We start from the raw sequence: 20,947 nt of genomic DNA on the forward strand, positions 1-20,947 counted from the left end.
TGAGAGCACATTTAATTTTTAAAATATTTAACAAATTTTAAATTTACAATTATAGACAATAAGATGATTTAGATAATTTTTTGAACTATAAGAAAAAAAATTGAATTGGTTTTATTATGTTTTGTAATTATAAATAAATGAATATTTGTTATATACCAAGTATTTCATTTCCTAATTGTTTGCAATTTTAATTATATTACACTAAAAATAACATATTTCACTGCTAGGGTTACTTGAAGTAATTTATTCTAAATATTTTTTCAGATAAACTTTAAAAAAAAAAAAATTTAACCTTTTTAATTTTTAATTAGTTCAGTACATATTTATTATTTTATTACTAACAGTTTTATGTAACAAATTTTGCACTTAAGTAAATTTAGTTGTTTTCAAAATGTTGTTCTTGTGTTTTTTGAAGTTATAGAACTAATAGTTTTTTCACTAACTGTTTTGTAAAACAACTTAAGTAGTTATATAAACTACTTCTTTTTTAATTAAAGTTTATTCAAAAAAATCCTTTTTTGTTTTGTTAGATCTTTTAGATTTATTTAGTTTGAACAAAAAAATAAATTTCTGGTTATTATATGTAGTCATGTTTATTAAAAGATCAAGCATTATAAAATTTATATACTGCAGCAGTTAACTTTTTAAAGTGATTTATGTTCAAAGATTAATAGTTTCAATAAAAAATTCATCCTTGTATGTTTTTTTTTAATTTTTTAGTTATTTTTTAAACAGAAAAATTAATTAAGTGGCTTAAAAATAAAAAAACAGTTACTGTTTAAAGCAATTTGTTTTAATTGCTTTGGAGTTTCTTTATGTTTTAAGCCAACTTTAAAATCTACAATGTTATTACTGATGTTTTTTCTACTTATTTTTATTAGTTAAGAGTTTGTTTAGTTTTAGTCTATTTAAACAATTGTTTACATTAAATGTAAAATTTAACTAACTTAGTATACAAACTTTTTTTTAAATTTTAGAAATAGTAAAAAGTTTTTTATTCAGTGTTTCAACTTATGAATTGTTGGTTTTGTTAAAACTTATTTGTCTTGTTAATTTCTGATTTACTAGTTTTTTAGAAATGCTTAAACAAATCAGTTGTATAAACCAAGCTTATGTAACATTTTAAAATATTTTAAAATTCATATCGTATTTTTATTAAACCTCTATTTTCGTTCAGATGTTTAAAAATAATTGTATGCTTAAAACTAAGTTAAATTTTTACCTCGTACCTTGGAAGTTTTGTTTTTAATAGAACATTTTGATATTTAGTAGTTTTGATCTTAAAATGCACTTTAAGCTGTATCTTTCTATCAATTTTCTTGATACTTAATTTAAAATTATTCATAATTTTTTTACCACAAAAGCTTTTATAGAAATGAAATTTTGAAACTACAAATGTAAGCTCTACTTTTTATGTGAAAACTACCTTTTAGAAAAAAATAGTGTAGAAATTTTTTTAAATCTATTTGATCAGTCTTTTTAATTTCACAGTAGATTATTTGATGTTTTTTGACCTTTTTCTTATTAATTTTTCAAATTAATACATAAAATAATGACATAAAACATTTAGTTATGAAGCTTAAATAGTATTATCTATTATTTTTATGGTTTAGTTTTAAGGAGTACCAATAGAAGCAATTTAATTCTAATAGCTTTAATCCATTTGTTTTTCATTATTATGATGAACAAAAAAGATTAAAAGACCAGCATAAAATTTAAAATAAATTCTTCTAGGTGTTTTATATTGTAAAATAAGTTTTACTGTTTATAAGATGTGTTTTTTAGTTATGTAAATAGTTTTGCAGGCTTTTAGACAGTGAATTATTACAATTTTTGCAATTAATATTTCTGCAATTACTTTGAGTTGTTTTTATTATTTGTATTTTTATATGTTGACTATGATAGGGCTTTAGTTTTTAATATATTCTTTTTAGTTAATTTATCGCAAATCTTTTCAACAAGTTACTTAATATATTTTAAGTATTGGAAAAAATACTTGAATTAGCTACGAAAATTAAACTTTGAGCTAATGAATTTTTTACATTTAAAAGTTTTCTGTATCCTAAAGGTAAATGTACTGAATTTGTATACGTCCAATTATTAGAAAAGATATCTTTTTTTTTTAAGTTTACCCAAAAATTATATTCACTGTAGGAATATGTACAAACTAAAGAGTTTTTTGTTTATAAAATTTATTAAAAAACTGATAAACAACCTATTCATTAAATACACTTACTAAACTTCACTTTGTATTCAAAATAAAAGTCTAAAACTATATAAATATTACAGTTCAATACTAAATTAATGCATTTAATAAATTACTCTATTAATAAAAAAAAAGCTGTTATCCAATATTATCATTAAAATTCAAACCAACTTTTATTACAAAAAGGTTACATACTTTGAAGTTACTGTAAATTATAAAAAAATCATAGTCTAAACATTAGGTAGAACTTCATTTACAGATTTTTAAAAGAATCGTTTTTTAATAAAAATAGAAAAAAATCTTATAATTTATTTTTTTTCAAAAAAAAAGTGTTTATTACTGCTATTTTGAGACTGAATTTACAGAAATATAAAATTAAAGTTCTCCAAAAGAAATGATTTCTTCGATTAGAACATTTAGTACTTTTAAAAGTTTTAAGTTTTGTTTTTCTTTAATTTTCTAATGTTTTTATATATTTATTTAAATAAATTATAAAAAAATATACATTTAATAATAATATTTTGCAGCAAATATTAAACTTAAATTCACTTAACTTAAAATTGAAAAGTTAAATACTAAGCAATTTTTTTTATTTTAAATCCAAACTTAAACAGCTGTGCGAACTCAATATTTGCAAATTTAACCGACTGTGCGAACTCAAAAAACGCAATCCTAACTGATAAACTTCTGCATTTGAAAATTTTAAGTATGAACAAAAAACTGCAAGCAACTTTTAAATCAGGTAAAAAATGATACCGGAACTTGTACTTTTAGTTGGCAAGAATTATTCTTTTAGTATTTTAGTATAAAGAAGTTAATTTCAGTAAACTGAAAGTTAATAAGAATAGCACTATAGTATAGTGTTTTATTTGTAGACTGATTCATTTACTAAAATTCAAAGAAAACCAAACTTAGCTCTTGGGCGATACTTAACGGTTTAAAATTTATATATGTCAATTTTCCTATAGAAGTTGAATGAGGGCAAAAATAGCAGAAAATTTCTGGCAACTATGTTTGTAAGTTATATGATTCCTTACAAAAATGTAACTAAACTATTAATAATATTTACCATTAGTTAACACAATAAATTTAAAGCTAGACTATATTGATTGTCGAATCCTTATTGTTCACAAAAAGCCCTAACCCTATCGATCACCTAATTAATAAAATAACTACCTTCAGTTACAATATTTAAATACTTAGAAACTTATATATCTAAAAAATATTAAGGAACGATTATTTTAATTGTATAAACAAAAATCCATTGTTATCATTCTACTGAATACTTTAAAAATCAGATCTAGTTTACTAAGTTTTTAATTGAATTTTTACATTATGTGTTTGTCCTAAGCTAGAGTACAATGCTTCACTTTGGTCTTTGTTTTTTATAAAAATTTAGCTAATATTTTTATTGAAAATTGCTTTAATTTGAGAGGAAATAATTTAAAAATAAAAAGTAAATATAATTTTAATAACAGTCAGTGGCAAAAATCTTTTTTTTCTGCAGAACAATAATTATGTGGAATAGGTTACCGCAGGATGTGGTTTCGTGTGGGAGGGTGGAACATTTTTGATTTAAACTTTAAAAAAATAGATTCAAATAATATAAACACAAGTAAAATACAGTGATTATCGAATAAAAATTCATTTTAAAATATTAGTATCACTAAGAGTAATTTTTCTTCATTACGCCTTCCCCTACAGATTATAAGTTGTTATACATAATTTTTGTAAATGTGTAATCTTTTAGTCTATGCATAAATTGTTATATGAGAATTTATTTTGTTTTGTTTTATGTGCATACTAAGTTATAATTTATCATACAGGACTATTTGTTTGTAATTTTGTTTTTACTATGTTATGTTTTGATTTTAATTTTCATTTAATGTAATTTGTTTGTTTCTTTTTTCGTATGTATTGTTTAAGCGGCTCAGGTTTTAATGCCCGAGTCCATATTCGCGCAATAAACTCCAATAATAATAATTGTTAAGGTTTTATTTTAATAGAAGGTTAATTTAGAAAAAAATCTATCATAAACTGTTTATGATTTTTCGTATATACACTTTACAATTAAGCTTTGTTTAGTTCTTTATAAACATATATATTTATATATTAAAATTTATATGTTTTATATAAACATAAGATTAGTTTATAATAAATTTGGAGATTTATAAACTATCTTTTTAACACTTATCAGTGAAAAGTCAACAATTGTTTCATAACTTCAATAACTAGATAACTCTGGCCGATAAAATTAGTACTAATTTGGCTTATTAACTAAGGCGGTGAGTGTATTTGTATGAAATTCAAATTTATGAAAAGAGGAAAAACAATCAAGTGTTGTTGATTAATTGGATATTTAACTGTTTATTACAAATTGTTAGAAATGTATCATAAATGGCCAAAATTTAAAATTAAAATATTTAGAGATTATTTTGAAAATTCTATATCAACTTTATATACTTATGTATTTTTCAACAAGTTGCAGAGAGAAGAACGATAATGATGTATTTTTGAGGTAATTTTTTTTCTTTCACCTTTAGTGAAATTTTTGCAAATGCCCTTGAAGTTTAATTCTCATTATTAGATGAAGAACTACCAATTAAATAGATTAAGACTTTACTCTTAATGTAATTAAATGTTGCAAGGACACTATCCATGGTCAACACATATATCTCCATACAACGTTTATTGTATGTTGCAGAGGGGAGAGTGAGTTCTGATGTTTTTCTTCCTTAAAAAAACAACACATCAAGTAAAAGTTTATTAAATAACATAATTTTAAGTAAACTAGGTTATAGCATGTTTAGCTTATATTAAATAATAGCATCTCATTTTGGACAAAATGAAAGCTTTGTTCTATAACTTATTACAATACATTAAGATTTTTTGTTTTCAATCAGTTTATTAACAAACCATTTACATTGACATTATTTTTGGCACACTTTTTGTAGGCTAATATGATTTTGACATTTATACAAACAAGCAGCTTAAATTTTGCAGACCTGATGTTTAATGTTAAATTGTAGACAAAACTTTTCTTTCAAGTTCTAACTTACTTATCTACAATAAATTTAACAGACAATTTATTAGGTTTCCTAGATTTATTTACTATTATCCCTTGGCAGAAAATTCATAATGAATGCTACTTTATAGTAAATTACTTTGTTTTTTCCACCCACTAGTTATAGCCTACCATCTTCAAAGAAAGAATCCCTAGATTAATGTACTGGTAAAAGTAATATTTTTCATCAAGATATTACATTAGATAAAATGTAATCAAAAATATGTAATTTAGTTAGGAGTTATAATCCTAATCATTTAGTTTGTTTCTTAATTTTACTTAAAAAAAATCAATTTTTTTAGTTTAAATCGTATTTTAACATCAAATGTTGATTTATGAGCAAAGTTTATTATTATTGCAAACTAAAAAGTAACATGTTCTGTTATAAGTAGAAAAATCTTCCCTTAGTTTTTTTTTGCAAATAATCTAAAATTTCAGGAAATTTTAATTGCATCAATAAAGTAAATAGTATTGAAAGTTTTTCGAATTAGAAAAATTATTTTTTATTACCATAAATAAATAAAAATAAATTTTATCCTTTTTTAAGAAAAAAACCTCAAATTAAAAAAGAATCTCATAATAGGACTTATTATTAAGTTGAGGTTAGTATTAAATAGTTGATAAATAATTGCTTTAAAACTGTAGAAGAAAATGCAGTAATTTTTAAAAGAAGTTTCCAAAACAAACATATAGACCACAAATTTTCTAGGGTCAATTTTCTTGGAAATTAAAATAATCAATAAAAACTTATCTTTCCTTTCATTTTTTGAGCTAGAGACCTTAAACTTTTAGGAAATGTTCTTTTTATACTTTAAAAGACTTTGAATGTTGGAATTTTGAAAATTTATAAAAAATAAAAATTTTAGATAAATAAAACAAAAAAGGTGTTTTTTTGATGAAAGTTTGGTTTTTAAAATAAAAAATCCTGCATTCAATCTTTTTAAAAAAAACTTTCAGTCAAAATTTGTATAAGATTGCTTAAGGCCATAGGGGGGGGGGTAAACCATGTTTTTTACAAGTTGATCTTATTTTATAGAGTTTTTTCTAAGCTTTAAGATGCTTTTTATCGTTTTAAAATGTTCTAACTATTTTTTGAGATATGACCAGACAAAGTCGGGCCGCATAATAGGTTCCCTATGGGAATGGAAAACTAAAACAGCAAAAAAAGCCTATTTTATTTAAAATCTATCTCCTCCTACATTTTTCAAGCAATCTTTTTCAAATTTTCACAGTCTAATCTTTATACAATAACAAAAAAACATTACTTTAGAATTAAAAAAACTTTTGTAAAAATATTTTTTTTTTGAAAAAAAAAACTTTTTTTTTTAATTTTTGTGACAAATTTTTATTTTTTTAAATTACTAAATTTCTAAAGTAGCATTTTTTCCTTGTGTTTTAAGGAACGTTTCCTGAAAATTTGAAGAAAATTGCTTGAAAAATGAAGAAGGAGATAGATTTTTAGTGAATTTTTAAATTTCCGAGAAAATTGACCCCAAAAAATTTGCGGTCCATACGTTTATATTGAAAAATTTTTACAAAAAATTAAATATCTCAAAAGTTTAATGATATTTTTGAATTCTATAAAAACTGGCTTGTAGTTTGAACTTAAAGCTTTCATATAAAAGCTGAAGTTAATTTTTTTTAAAAAAGTATTGGACCCCCCCTATGTCCTTAAAAATGAAGGAGGAGATAGATTTTAATGAAATGGTCTTTTTTTTGCGTTTTTAGTTTTCGCCTTCCATTACAAACTTATTGAAGTCACCAACTTTCATTGCTCATATCTCCAAAATTACTTTAAATTTTTTCAAGTGGTTCAAATTGTCTGATTTCTCAGATAAAACTATAAAATAAGATCAACTTGTAAAAATCAAGGTGGACCCCCCATGCCCTTGATGTGAATGTTTTAAGTAGTAGTAAAACTATAAAAGCTTTAAGATAAAGAAGAATGTAGTTTTGTATGAATTTGTTTTTTGCATTTTTTGTTTTTGCCTTATGTAAAACCTATTATAGTCATTTACTTTGACAATTTCTAAAAACTGCTCTTATATTAAAACCTCAAAAATTACTTTGAGTTCTGTTCTGTGTTGATAATTTTCAGATATCTAAGATCAACTTTTATAAAACAAGAATAACTCCCATGGCCTTAATGTGAGAGCTTTCTATAAAAAACAAACTTTCAAGTTTGCAAGTGTTATAAACTGTGTTTAAACAAGTATAATTGCTTTTTTTGCCAGCTATTAACAATAAGATAGTCACTAATACTGTCCTATACTTATAATTTATATCTTAAATGATAACTTAAACTTAAAAACATACATTTAAGAACATTAAAACTGATTTTGGTGAATTATGACATCATAATCACACAAAATATGCAAGTTTTGTGTCTAAAATAGTGCTTTTTGAAATTAACTAGCATAGCTGGTTGTTTAAAGCTAATTAAAAATTTTCATATATATATAGAAACTTTATAGGTATACTTACTTACCATTAAAATTTAGGTGATGTGGTATGTATATTTTTTAATGTCATAATTTGTTTAGCTAATAATGTTAACAAAAACCTCTTTATTCAATTTGCATTACAACAAAATAGCAAAATATTAAAAAAGTTATAATTTATTCTGTGCAAGACCATGTTGTATGGCAAACGTAAATTAATGATTTCAAAAAAAAGAGACTAAATAACTGTCACATGATTGCTACAATATAATAAAATATCTGTTTGAAATAATTAAATAAACATAATACCCATGAAGATACAAAAAACTATTATTTAAGTATCCCTAAAAGACATCTGTTTCACTAATAATACTATTTAGATGTGATTTTTCAGTAAAAAATTAATATATCTTTCATTAGAAACATTCCATTCCCCATCAATTTTACAATCAAGAATAGATTCTGAATGCAAGTTCAGCAAATCATGTTTAGGTGAGTGTTTCCACTTGGAGTTTATTTCATCTTGAAATCTCATGAGGTGGTCCATCTTGAAAGTCTAATCATTATTTTACCTTCACAAGTAGCAATATACCATGTGTCTGGTGAACCTTGAATAATTAATGTTGCATAACATTGCCCTACCACAAAATGTTTTTTCTGTATATTTGGGGAAGAAGTCCTACATACAATAATGCATCAGCGTATGTAAAGAACACAGAGAGCACTTATCCTCATTTGAAGCGAGCAAAAATCAATGTGTTGTACTCCCTACTTCTACTAAAAAACTGATTTTGACCCACAAAAATCTACTATTTTTTATTAATGATCTGAACAATAACTTGGTCACCTATACATGTTGTAGACTTATAATTTGTATTTCAAGTAAAAGCTTATACTTGAAAATTTAAAGACATTTTAATTGTTTTTATTGTATTTAGATGTCATAATTACTCAAAATATGGCAATTTTGTCTTTAAATATGGTACTTTTTGAAATTTTAAAAATCAAATTCAGCCTAAAACTTAAGTAAACTCAGTTATAATTTCAGTTATTATAACTTAAATTTAAGCTATATTAGGAATGTTTCAAAAAAAAAAACTAACTTCTCTAGCTTAGAAAGTAGAAAAGAGTAAATACATTTCAAATAAAATGACAATTTTTCAAAATAATTGAAGTTGCTGAGTTGTAGTTAATGATTTATATTGGTAGTTTTTTTTACAAAAATTATCATGTCTAATAATATCTCTCTCAAGTTTAATATTCTATAAAAAGTTTTTTTGATCATTTTTTTTTCATAGTTAAAATAATCCTGCATTCAATCAATATAGATATTAGTTGTGGACTTAGTGTGAACTTTTAAAGAAGAATAAAAATGAAGGATAATATAGTTTTTTAGTGAAATAGTCTATTTTTGTCATTTTAGTTAGTGCCTTTTATAAGGAACCTATTTAGGTCACCTACTTTGATTGCTCATATATTGAGAGTTACTTTGAATTTTGTTAAGCGGTAAAAAGTGTCTGATAGCTGATAATTGACTCTACAAAATAAGATTAAATTGTAAAAATTGATGTGGGGCCCCTATGCCTTAAAAAAATGTATATCACATTGCCACACACTCAAGAAACTCAGGGAATTTTCAAGTTATAGAAAATCTAAGGGAATTTTGATCTTTTTTTTTTAAACTCAGGGAAACTCATGACGGTTTTGATTTTTTCTAAAAAATTCAGTGAAATTTTAAGATTTTTAAAAATATCACAGGGAAATTTTTTTTCTAGATCTAGAATGAGATTAAGTTAATCCAGTTACAAAATTTCCTTAAAAATAGTCAATTTTATTTAATTTTAAGTGCTTATTAAGAAGTTTTTAAGCCTTGCGGCTAGTTCTTCAATATTCTTAGAATTAACATTATAATTTTTTAATAAATAATAAAATTTTAAAGGATTTAAAAAAAAACTCAGGGAAGTTTAAGGTTACCCAGGGAAGTTTCTAGTCACTAAGGAAGATTTTTTGACCCAAAGAGTGGTAACCCTGGTATATACATAGTCAAAGGCAGAAATAGTAGGTGTAATTTAAAAAAGAAAAAGTTTAGAAATGTATTGCTTAATTTCTAAAAATAGCTATCATAACTTATACTTCATCAGTTCTTATAATTTATGTTACACAAAAATAAGTTACAAGTTTTGAATTTAATGCAAATAAAGAAATATAAAAATGAGTTCTTATAATCATGACAAGTGCAATAAGTTCTCTCTTTTTCAGTTTTTTAAGTGCAAATTTTAATGTAAGAAAATGAAGCCTGCAAGCGACATTACAAATCAAATGAAGCAAGGCTCGGTGGAAGGGCCGACGGCAAGGTGGTCAAGAAAGCAGGGTGGTGCAAACAGCTCAATCAACAGGTAGAAATTTAGTATATTTAACGTTTAAAACTTGAAATATAATACTTAATAAAATGATAAGCATATGATTCTATTTAAACTTAACATTATATTTTTCCTGTCACTTTGTTAAATTTAAAGCTATAAAAATATTTTATAGCACACTTTTTTAATTTAATGCAAAATGTTAATATTATTATAGCCAAATAAAATATTGATTTCATAAATTTCAAACACAGTTCAGTAAAAGTATATTTAAGTTGTTAGAAGTTTTTTAAATATTTTGTTCATAAGTTATTTTATAATACTACATAATAACCATGATACTATATAATAATAATAACTATAATATATTAAAGCCTTATACTTTTGTAAAGTTCTAACCATTTTATTTATTATTTTTATATTTTCAAAAACGTTTTAATAATATGTAATGTATATCTAAAACTTGTATGGTTGTCAAGCCAAAAATAGTCCACATCAAACAAACCAGACTGATGCATTTTGTATGTGTTGTGCTAAATATGATTGGATAAGTTGGTTAAACATTCCAAAATCAAAGTCAGCGTTATTTTGAACACTAATATTTTTTTTCTTCACAGGAGTCTGAACAGAAGCGTGCTAGGTGAGAGAAGCTTCAACAACTCACAAAACCGATCAAGCATGAACGACAGCTACAAGAAGAGTCTTGGAAAACCAAGTAAGTCTATTTTTTTTAAACAGTTTTATCTTTGTAGCGTTCGTTTAACTAAATATATATTCTTTTAACATTGGGTAGCTGATTGAACACAAATGCTTAAAAATAGCTTTATGATACAGTTATGGAGACTATATTTATTGTATAAGTTTGTGATAACAAAAATGTAACCAATGTTATTTTTTAAACTTAGTTTGTAAATATTTTTAAGTATAATTGGACGTAATTGAAAATGGTCTGATAAACTTTGATTATAGACTTGGTATATTATTATAAAAAAAAAACTGAATATTAAAAAAAAACTTTTCTTAGTTAACATTTTGTAGTCCAATTAAATCATTTTGTTATTTTACTTATTCTTACCAAAATAAAAGTCAAGCATAAGTTATGATAATTTAATGTTAAAAAAACCTTATAAAACCACAGACATCCCACACGCGCAGAAAGTCATGTTCAACAGAAAGGAAACAGGTGACAGATTCATACCTTGCAGGAGCACTTCAAACCTCAGCGATGCCTTTTACAACATGAACTTAAACAAGGGTTAGTCTCAAGTCATAAATGATCGCTTGAAATATTAAAAAATGAATTTGCATAAAATAGTATTGTTGATTAATATTTTCCTCTCTAAAATAAGCTATAGTGGATAACTATCTTTAAAATTTATATTAGTAGCAAAAATATCAGATTAATTATAAAAGTAATCATTAGATTTATATTAAGTCTTTGATTCTACTATGACACATTTGTAAATTTGATAATGGCCATACAAACAAATTTTCCTAATCTTTATTGCAATTTCATTTTAAAGTTTTAAAAACAAATTTTTACATATCACAATATTTAAAAAATGCTCAATAAATTAAAGTTTAAAGGCACTTTTCCATAGTTTTGTTGTCATACTCCAATGAACTTGTTATGTAAGATTTTTTTCTATCAGCAACAACTTAATCGTTGGAAATAATTTCAAGTTATCAAGTTCTACATTGTTCTTGCAATTCCAGCATCAAAACAATCGCAGTCATGCAGTTGAAGTATATCAGCAACAATTTAATCAATGGATTTTTTTTAATGTACTTTACCGAATTCTGTATTGTCATTGTATTCTTAGCATCAAAACTTAACAATCACAGATATGCAGCTGAACCCGGCGACGACAATGGCGGAGGAGGAGTACAAGCAGAAGTTCAAGGAGCACTACAACAGCGTGATGGGCATCAAGGAAGGCGGCAGGATACTCAGCTTCTCCAGCAAGCCCGACGTCGTCAAGGGTTACGACAACGGGTCCAAGGTATGAACTTGTACTTGCATAGTTGTTATGAGTTAAAAAGTTTCACCTTTGACTTTTAGATGCGAGAAGCGATGCTTTTTATAATTGAAATTGATCTAAGAAATTGTGTTTTACTAAAAGTTATTTACATTGATAATTTTTATCTTTAATGAAATTAAAGGAGATGTATTTTAATCTACTCATTAATCATAAGCTTCATTGTTATCTATGTTTTTCATTTAAACTACACAAAAGATGGTTTTAATCATATTTTAATAAATGTGCTTTCAAGTTACAGTTTATAACAATAGAGTAAACTAACTGCTATTCGGAAATTAAAAAAACCTAAAGTGAGATTAAACATCCGCTTTTGTACATAATAGTAACAACTCTGCCAGGAAAGTAAGCTTACTGTGAATGAGAATTTACATTTGCTATATATAACTTTTGTTTTAATACTTTGATAATATATTTTATTTAGTGCAGTCTTACCATTCAAAGCTTAAACTTATATTTTTATATTTAGCACTGGAGCTTTAACTCTTCAATGAGTGATCGTTCTTTTAATCAGGTTTTAGTTTGTTTACAATTTAGTTTATATAGAATTAGTTTTTAGAAGTATTAGAATTATAGTAGAAAGCTTATAGTTTTGCTAGCTTAGTTCAGATAAAGAAGTTAGATAAGGTAGTTGAGTAAATTTAGAAAGGTTCAAATTGTAATAAGTATGATATGTCAGATAATTTTGTGTCTAAATTTTTATTTACAGGGTTGCCACTTTATCTGGAAACCTTGAAAAACCTGGATTTTGAGAAATTTTGAAAAAAATCTGGAGTTATAACAGTTTTCAAATGTTCAGTAGTAAAATTTTAGTTTGACTCAAAAAATCTTTCATATAAATAAAGTAATTTGTCATCATCAAAAACTTTTTTAGTAAAAACATATTTAACACAGTTTTTTACATTAAACTTAATTAACTTTATACTAAAAATAGACCCAAAAATGCATACTTTGAAAACCTGGAAGAAATTGGGAACACCTGGAAAAAATTTTGAAAAAGCGAATGGCAACCCTGTATTTAGTTCTAAAAGTTTTTAATTTAATGGCAAATATTCATATAGTAGTAGCTTTCATTAGAAAATTGGTTTAGTCAACTTTATTTCATAGAGTGTGTTGTCATATTTCATTTTACACTTGAGAAAATACAAACACAATTAACATCTATTAACAGTTATCTGTTGTTATAAGCAAAAGACTAAGACACGATAAAACTTTAAAAGGTTTACTAAAACTAAAAAAATATACTTAATCTATTAATTATACAATTCACGCAGGTGCTGTACAGCTCAACGAAGAAAGGCGCGAACACGACGAAGCGTCACATTCCGAGCGCGCCCGAGAAAGTACTCGACGCCCCCGACATCGTCGATGATTTCTGTTAGTTAATTTTTAACTTGTTTTTTTCAACAATCTGAACCTTTCTATATTTACTCAGCTACCTCATCTAATTTTCTATCTGAACTATGCTAGCAAGACTATAAACTTTCTGTATAATTCTACTATAATTCTATTATAGTATATTTCTGTATACTACTCTAATAATTCTAAAAAACTACTGAATTTTTTTAATTTATAACTATTTTTGTTAAATTTTTCGTAAATAAATTAGAGTGTTTTGAGAAAAACAGCTGATGTAATTTTACGTTTGAAATCTTGGTACATATGATTGCAAACTAAAGAAACATAAAGCTTCTACAATTAAAACAATGCATATTTTGATAGTTACTGATTTGGAAAAAACAAGAATTTTTCATGAATCATTAAAAAAAAACCTCTCTGATGTAGTTATAAGCTAAAAAATTAATGAAGAATTCAAGGCCACTGTTTTTAATTGACATTTTCACGCAGAAGACATCTCCTTTTTTCTTCTAAGTATGTGTTAATAGGTTTCAATCTATTATTGCAAGTTTTACAATTGAAAGTTAAGTTAGGTGTTAGTAAAAGTTTGTGGTTAGGTAATAATCAGTTTCGGGGTTCAGAATTAAGGTACGAAATTCAAGTTGAAGAATCCAATCGTGCTTGTAAAACTACTGAATTAATCCTTGTGGATTTAAATCTAGGGTTGGCCATGCGAAATTGTGTTTGATAAAAAGTTTATATTTCATCCCGTTAATCTACTTCATGTTGTTTGTCCCCTCCACTTAAATTATGATTCCTTAATATATTTCCTAAAACCCTACAGCATTCATATACGAGATATAAGAGTCTTACATTGGAAGTTGCAAGGCCCCTCTTTCATGTAGTGAAAATTTGCATACGTTATTGATTGTGTTATACCGCTTACTAACCACACTTTCAGTGCCAAAAACCCATTTACTAAAACAATCAAGCTCAAGTGCAAGTATTCCTGTGTTCCATTGCCAAAGTTTTATTTATTATTCCAACATGTTGTTAAACATTCCGGTATGATGTTCCAATTTTCAGACTTCAAACAATCAAGTGTAAGTATTCCTGTGTTCTATTTCCAACGTGTTGTTAAACATTCCGGTATTCCAATTTTCAGACTTGGAGCTGATGGACTGGTCGCGCGACAACAAGATAGCGGTGGGGCTGGGTTCGTGCGTGTACCTGTGGGACGCCTCCAGCGGCGACATCGTCAAGCTGGTCGCCATGGACGACGCCGACCAGATCTGCTCATTGAAGTGGTCCGCCGACGGCAACTTTCTCGCCGTGGGGGATTCTTGCAGCATGGTGCAGGTTTGTGATTGGTTTTCAGATAATAATTAAAGTTATAAAATATATGTTTTTGTGTAGTTTTAAATTTTGATAATAAAAGTTTCTGTAACATGGTGCAGTTTAAGATTTGTTTTTCAAATAATGTCATTTCTTTCATCTTATGTGTAATCTTAAACTTGTATCTTTTAAAAAATGTAAATATGTTTTGCTCAGTTAGGACTTATGTTTATACCTTTTTCATTTCTTTCTTGTCGTATAAAGATAGTTAGAAATTTTTAACAACTACCTGTTTTATTTGAATAGTTTTTAAGACCTTGAAGTTAATGTATTCATAACGTAGTTGGTTTTAACAGAAAAATAATGAACATTTTAAGTGTTTTGTTTAACTTAATTATATATTGTTATATATAATTATAATATATATAAAATACTATAATTATTTTCAACTAATATTTATAGAAAAACTACATTTTTGCAATTTAAAAATATTTGAACAATAATCAAAATAAATTTAAGGCTATATAAAAAGATGTTTTCTCCAAAAAATAAGAAAAATCAAATATTAATAATTATTGAAATAGCTCTGGGACGTTGAAAGACAAAAGAGGTTAAGAAAAATGAGAGGTCACACTGAAAGGGTGAACACACTGAGCTGGAACAAGCACATTTTGTCGAGGTAATTTTATTAAGGGTAACTTGTGATTTTATTGGCAATAAAATTTACGTGTCTATGAATTTGTAACTTGATTTTTGTAATTTTGTAATCAAGGTGATTTTGTTATTTAAAATGTTAACTTTTAGTAAGGGTTTGTTGAGGATTATATTACGGGCCTATGAACAAGGAAAATTTGTAAATTTATTTTAATGACCAATAAAATTGTAGAAATACATCTTAGACATATTTATCTATTTGATGGTATGTACTTGAATATATAAAAAAACACATTAACTTAACGTTAAGTAAGCCATCTTTGAGTTTTAGCATTGTGTAAAACCTTCTATTACAGGTGTTTATGTACATTTTCACATTATTTAAATTGTACATAAACACGTGTAAATTTAATACTATGTTTTACTTACAGCGGCTCGACAGACAAGAAAATTAACAATCACGACGTTAGAATTGCCGAGCATCTTACATCCACATTCACTGGTCATGAAGAGGTAAATAAATAAATATATATATAAAGTATAAAAAAAAACTAAAAAGGTGTTTTTAAGTTGTTTAAAAATACTAAGGCAGCAAGGTCAATTTTAAGTTTAAAGTGTCGCAGTTTTGTATTTTTAATCAGAATAAGTGTCTTATTTGTGCAAAATAAAGCTGATAAAGAATAAAAGCAAAGTTTGTTGTAACTAATTAAACAGGATATTTACCAGTGAGCATTGAATAGATCGAGTCATTGAGTTTTCAATTATTTCTTTTGAAAATATTTATTAATTAAACTCGATGACTTTACGTGTTACTTAAATTTAAACTATGGCGAGAAAAATGTTATATAGAAATATAAAATCTTATCCTTAAAATAATTCTTGTAGAATATAATCAATCATCTGTTAGATTGAATTTTTTTTACATCAATACAAACTCAACTAGTAAAAAAACACTCTCAATTACAGGCAATTCTTTACAATTTCTGAATTTTAAACTATTTCCTATTAGAAAATCTAACTTAACTAAATTTTAACCAAGTTTTAAATTATTAAAAGAAAATGGCTGTATTGCTGTTTTTACTGTTTGTTTAAGAAATTTAAACAATTATTAAGCCCTCTCTTCAAATAAGCATTAAAGTTTTTCAAAATTAATTCTAATAGATAATCTAACTCACAATCAATATACAGTCTGTGGAATAAAATAATATAATGCAGTAAATTATAATTTAACAAAAAGATAAAACATTACCCGTTTACTAATTATAACCTACTTAACAAATTCATGGTTAACAATCAAATCCCTTCATCCTAACAGGCAGTGTGCGGAATAGAGTGGTCGCACGACGGGGACCAACGTTAACGATATTTTAACTAAGTTAGAACAACACAAAACATTAGTACAAAATGGTATATTCATTAATACACATTAATTTACAAAGTCATTTTTTATCATGTTTTTAAAGTCAAATTCTTACAGTTTTGATTTGTAAAAATATGATGCAAAATTTTATAAAAACTTTGTTATTTCGACACTTCGCGGACCTGTCACTTTGCTTGCGGGCCGGTCATTTTCATTTGCCGGCCGTATCCTATCAATGTTTAAAAAACGGTTGGGGGCCGGATCCGGTCCGCGGGCCGTACGTTGCCCACCCCTACTTTAAATAATTAATTTAGAATATTATCTGTTAGATTAAAAGTTTAGTTAAAATCAGTTTAAACTCAACTAATAAAAAAAACAGGCAATTTTTTTATAGTTTTGAGTTTTAAACTATTTCCAAAAAAAACCTTACTTAACTAAAGATCTTTAAATTACTAAGTTTTAAAAGTATAAAAAGAAAAACAATACACTTATGTTTGTACTGATCTTTTAGAATATTTAAATATTATCAAACCCTCTCTTTAAACAAGCAGTATGAATACTTTAAAATCAATAAGATAAAAAAGCATTAAAGTATTCAATAATTACTTCAGTAATTAATCTAACTCACATTCAATAGACATTGTGCGGAATAGAATAGTATAGAATGCAGTAAATAGAATTTTACAAAAAGATAAAACATAACCTGTTTACTAATTAATTAAATCCTATTCAACAAATTCATAATCAAACCCCTTAATTCATTCAACAGGCAGTGTGCGGAATAGAGTGGTCGCACGACGGGGACCAGCTGGCGTCGGGGGGCAACGACAACCTGGTGCAAATATGGAACAAGGGGATGGAAAACCCCGTTCACACCTTCACCGAGCATCAGTCCGCCGTTAAGGTTTTTCATTTTGTGTTTCAAAATGCTGAAGCTCTAATGTTTTAAATGGTTGTTTTTCTTCTGTGAAATGCTTTTCAATTTTGACATACAGTCTTACTATAAAAATAGGCTAATTTGAATAAAGATCTGCAGAACTTTATCTGATTTAAAAAATGATATTATACGATGCAACTTGACATTATCTTGTAAACAAATTAAATTTGTTAGCAATATTAGAATCTCTTTGCCCTAACTGTAATTTTGTTGTTTTGACACTAAAATATTTCACTGTAATAAAACTTAACAAAATTTGAATCCATTGGTAAAACAAAAGAAGCATGTCTACTTATATTCACTAACAAATTTAATAACAGGCGCTAGCGTCTCAGCATAAGATTTACTATATGCTCATTTCCTCACATAAAAAATAAGCATTAACCTTATTACAGGCACTTGCGTGGCATCTCTAAGTTTAAAGTTTTATCCTACTACACTAAATACAACTTAATAATTTTCTTCTCATCAATGGTTGGCAGTAAATTACCTTAAAGTTGTTTCGAGGATAAGTTGAATGTATACTAAACGATCTTGTTTTTTTCACGATCTTACACCAACTAACCTCTCATTGCAGGCGCTGGCGTGGCACCCGAGAAAGAGGGGAGTTCTCGCGACGGGAGGAGGTTCTTCGGACAGGCACATTAGGCTGTGGAACACGCAGCTCGGCTGCTGCAACCATCAAATCGACACCAAGTCCCAGGTTTGAATGAACTGCATACATGGTTTAAATGAACTGGTTTTATTATTACGTAGTTTGAAGTTAACTTTCATTTCATATGGTAACGGGTTGGCTGCTTATAAGTTTTTTTTTTTCACTGCCAAAACCAATTGTTGTTGAAATTAGTTTTGTAATACTTGAACAATTAGTTGAAATACAAAGTCGATTTATTTTAGTTTCCTTATGCTACTTTTTAAACACTGGTAGCATGACGATTACTGTATACAAGCTATCTAACCAAATCTAATAAAGGTGTGCACGCTTAATGGTCGTCAAACTTAGCTTAAAACATTGTTTTGAATCTAAAATAATTTCTCTTAATTTCTTCTTTAATTAAGTTTTTTTCTATAGTGGCAGTCTGTTGATTATATTTAAAAAATTTAATGCACAATTTTAATATTAAGTTGTGCAGTCAGTACTTTCTTGTTTGTCAAGTTGTAAGCTCATTCATGAGCATTTGTTCTTAGTTTTCACAAAACTGAATTTAACTTTTTAACTTTTTTTTTATTAAAGATGTATTATATTAATACATTTATTGTATTTATTATTATTATATTATTATTATTATATTTGTATTATATTAACTTCTGTTCAAGGTGTGCTCGCTGAAATGGTCGTCGCACTACGAGGAGCTGATGTCGGGGCACGGTTACCACAGGTACCAGCTGTCGATATGGTCGTACCCGGGCATGGCGTGGGTGAAGGACTTGGAGGGCCACACTGGCAGGGTGAGATGGAATAATATTTTTGAAATTAAAAACTAAGTGATACATTAGTACTAATGTATCACTTAAGTTTAGCTTGAGTATCAAAGTTTGTAATGTAAACATTATTACTGCTTTACAGTAGAGTTACAACATTTTGTTTCGTTATACTTGAATTAATATTAATTATAATAGTGTTATTATTCTCAGCTCGAATAGTAGTATACTAAAAAAAATGATAAAATTTAGAGATGAAATGTTATCAGAAAAACCATAGATAATTTTCTGCTTAAACGGAGGATTATAGAATTTGATATGTTGTTTAACCTACTTCAATTGAATTTAATTCATGCCTTGAACACTCATGTAAGAGCTTTTCATAGAAAAAATGAGAATTATGCGCAAGTATTTTGATCAAATAAAAAAAATAGTACCGCATTTCAGTTCTAAAAACTTTTAAAGTATGTTTTTCAAATCCAATAGTTTCCTTTCACTGTTCATATGTAAATCCTGCATGTTTTACTAATTACAAAATCAGAAATTATTCCAATCTAAACTTGCTCAAGCTAGCGTTACTGATTTTTGCTACGTGCGGATTTTCAAGTGTATCATCTATTATATTTTTAACCTCGTTCGCATCTAGTTTTTGCCTCTAATACTTTTTTATTTTTATTCTTCAAAAAAAGCAACTTGTATTTTGTACTATGTCTATTAGCGAGTTATTGTAAATTCATTAAATTATTTTTTAAGTATTTCATTTCTTTAAGGAAAAACTCAATGCTAAATAATTGTTTTAAGTTCAGATCAAAAAGTTTGTTTAAAATCATAAAACCTCTTCACCTCTGCATAAACAGCCATTGCTAAAATGTATTAAAAGTTTGCTTTAAATTCCTGCATAACCACAAAACCTCCTCTTCTCAGGTGTTGGCGCTGGCGATGAGCCCCGACGGTCAGACGGTTTGCTCGGCGGGCGCCGACGAGACGCTGAGGATGTGGAAGTGCTTCCAGTGCGACGACAAGAAGCTGAAGAAGGAAACCTACATCGGCAACAGGAAGCTGTTCGGCCAGCCCCAGCTGAGGTGATTTCCCGCGAGTGAAACTGAAATAATCATCAAACGACGCTGGTCTGTTGCTCACACATGTAAAGGTCGAATTTCTATCCGCTTTTCTATTTACTTGTCTAAGAGCGCATTTGTTGGCTGAACGCTGTGGTATTAAGCAGCTGTCTTTTTAAATGTATACTACTTATATTAATTATAGAAATCGATTGTTTTGTAAATGAGTACAACTGGATTAAATACCAGTTAAATCCTATAATTTAAAATGATTTACTATATATTTTTCACTTGAGAATTTTCAAAGTTGAACTAATCGTCGATAAATGCTCTTGATAAGATACTAAAACTTAAAGTCAATTACTGAAAACAAATTAAGCCGTTTTTTATATTTTCTTATAAAGTTTTCTTATAACTTTTCACTCCTGTTTGTAATGAACCTGCTTTCTTGAATTGGTAATTTAAGTTTCATATGGAGGCCTGGGTGCCTTTTTTTAACTTGTGCATTTTAGCTCTGTTTTAACGTTTTTAAGTCAAGTTATTAGCATGTATAAGTTTTTAGTAACTTCTGTTTTAGAAGCAATTTTTAAGGTACTTACTACAAAAGTTTTAGACTAATTTTATGGCTTGATTTTTTAAACTTTATTTTTACGATTTTGTTTTAAGTAGTAAAAACTAATAAACTTAGAATTTATTTTACAAAAATTTTGTTATAACAAAATTTATACTAGAA

The 20,947-nt window shown here is 26.7% G+C and overlaps 1 protein-coding gene across 1 annotated transcript; it reads left to right on the forward strand.

The window, feature by feature from the left end:
• The first annotated feature begins 9,969 nt into the window (after window positions 1-9,969).
• Window positions 9,970-20,242, forward strand: LOC145835900 (cell division cycle protein 20 homolog). Its single transcript, XM_082943657.1, has 12 exons — window positions 9,970-10,107; window positions 10,689-10,786; window positions 11,210-11,326; window positions 11,917-12,074; window positions 13,385-13,487; window positions 14,614-14,807; window positions 15,368-15,462; window positions 15,869-15,950; window positions 17,567-17,701; window positions 18,312-18,437; window positions 19,052-19,183; window positions 20,081-20,242. The coding sequence occupies exons 1-12, from the start codon at window positions 10,001-10,003 to the stop codon at window positions 20,240-20,242; spliced, it is 1,509 nt and encodes a 502-aa protein (XP_082799783.1). The 5' UTR covers window positions 9,970-10,000.
• The last annotated feature ends 705 nt before the right edge of the window (window positions 20,243-20,947 follow it).

Source organism: Thalia democratica, chromosome 1 (genome assembly GCF_965202585.1).
Source record: "Thalia democratica chromosome 1, ktThaDemo2.hap1.1, whole genome shotgun sequence".
In the NCBI taxonomy this organism is placed as follows: Eukaryota; Metazoa; Chordata; class Thaliacea; order Salpida; family Salpidae; genus Thalia; species Thalia democratica.

Bases quoted from the DNA above. Each gene is read 5' to 3' on its own strand.
- LOC145835900 (XM_082943657.1), top strand. From the start codon at position 10,001: ATGAAGCCTGCAAGCGACATTACAAATCAAATGAAGCAAGGCTCGGTG. The intron at 12,075-13,384 runs GTATGAACTTGT...CAATTCACGCAG, and splicing joins GTTACGACAACGGGTCCAAG to GTGCTGTACAGCTCAACGAA. The intron at 15,951-17,566 runs GTAAATAAATAA...TTCATTCAACAG, and splicing joins CATTCACTGGTCATGAAGAG to GCAGTGTGCGGAATAGAGTG.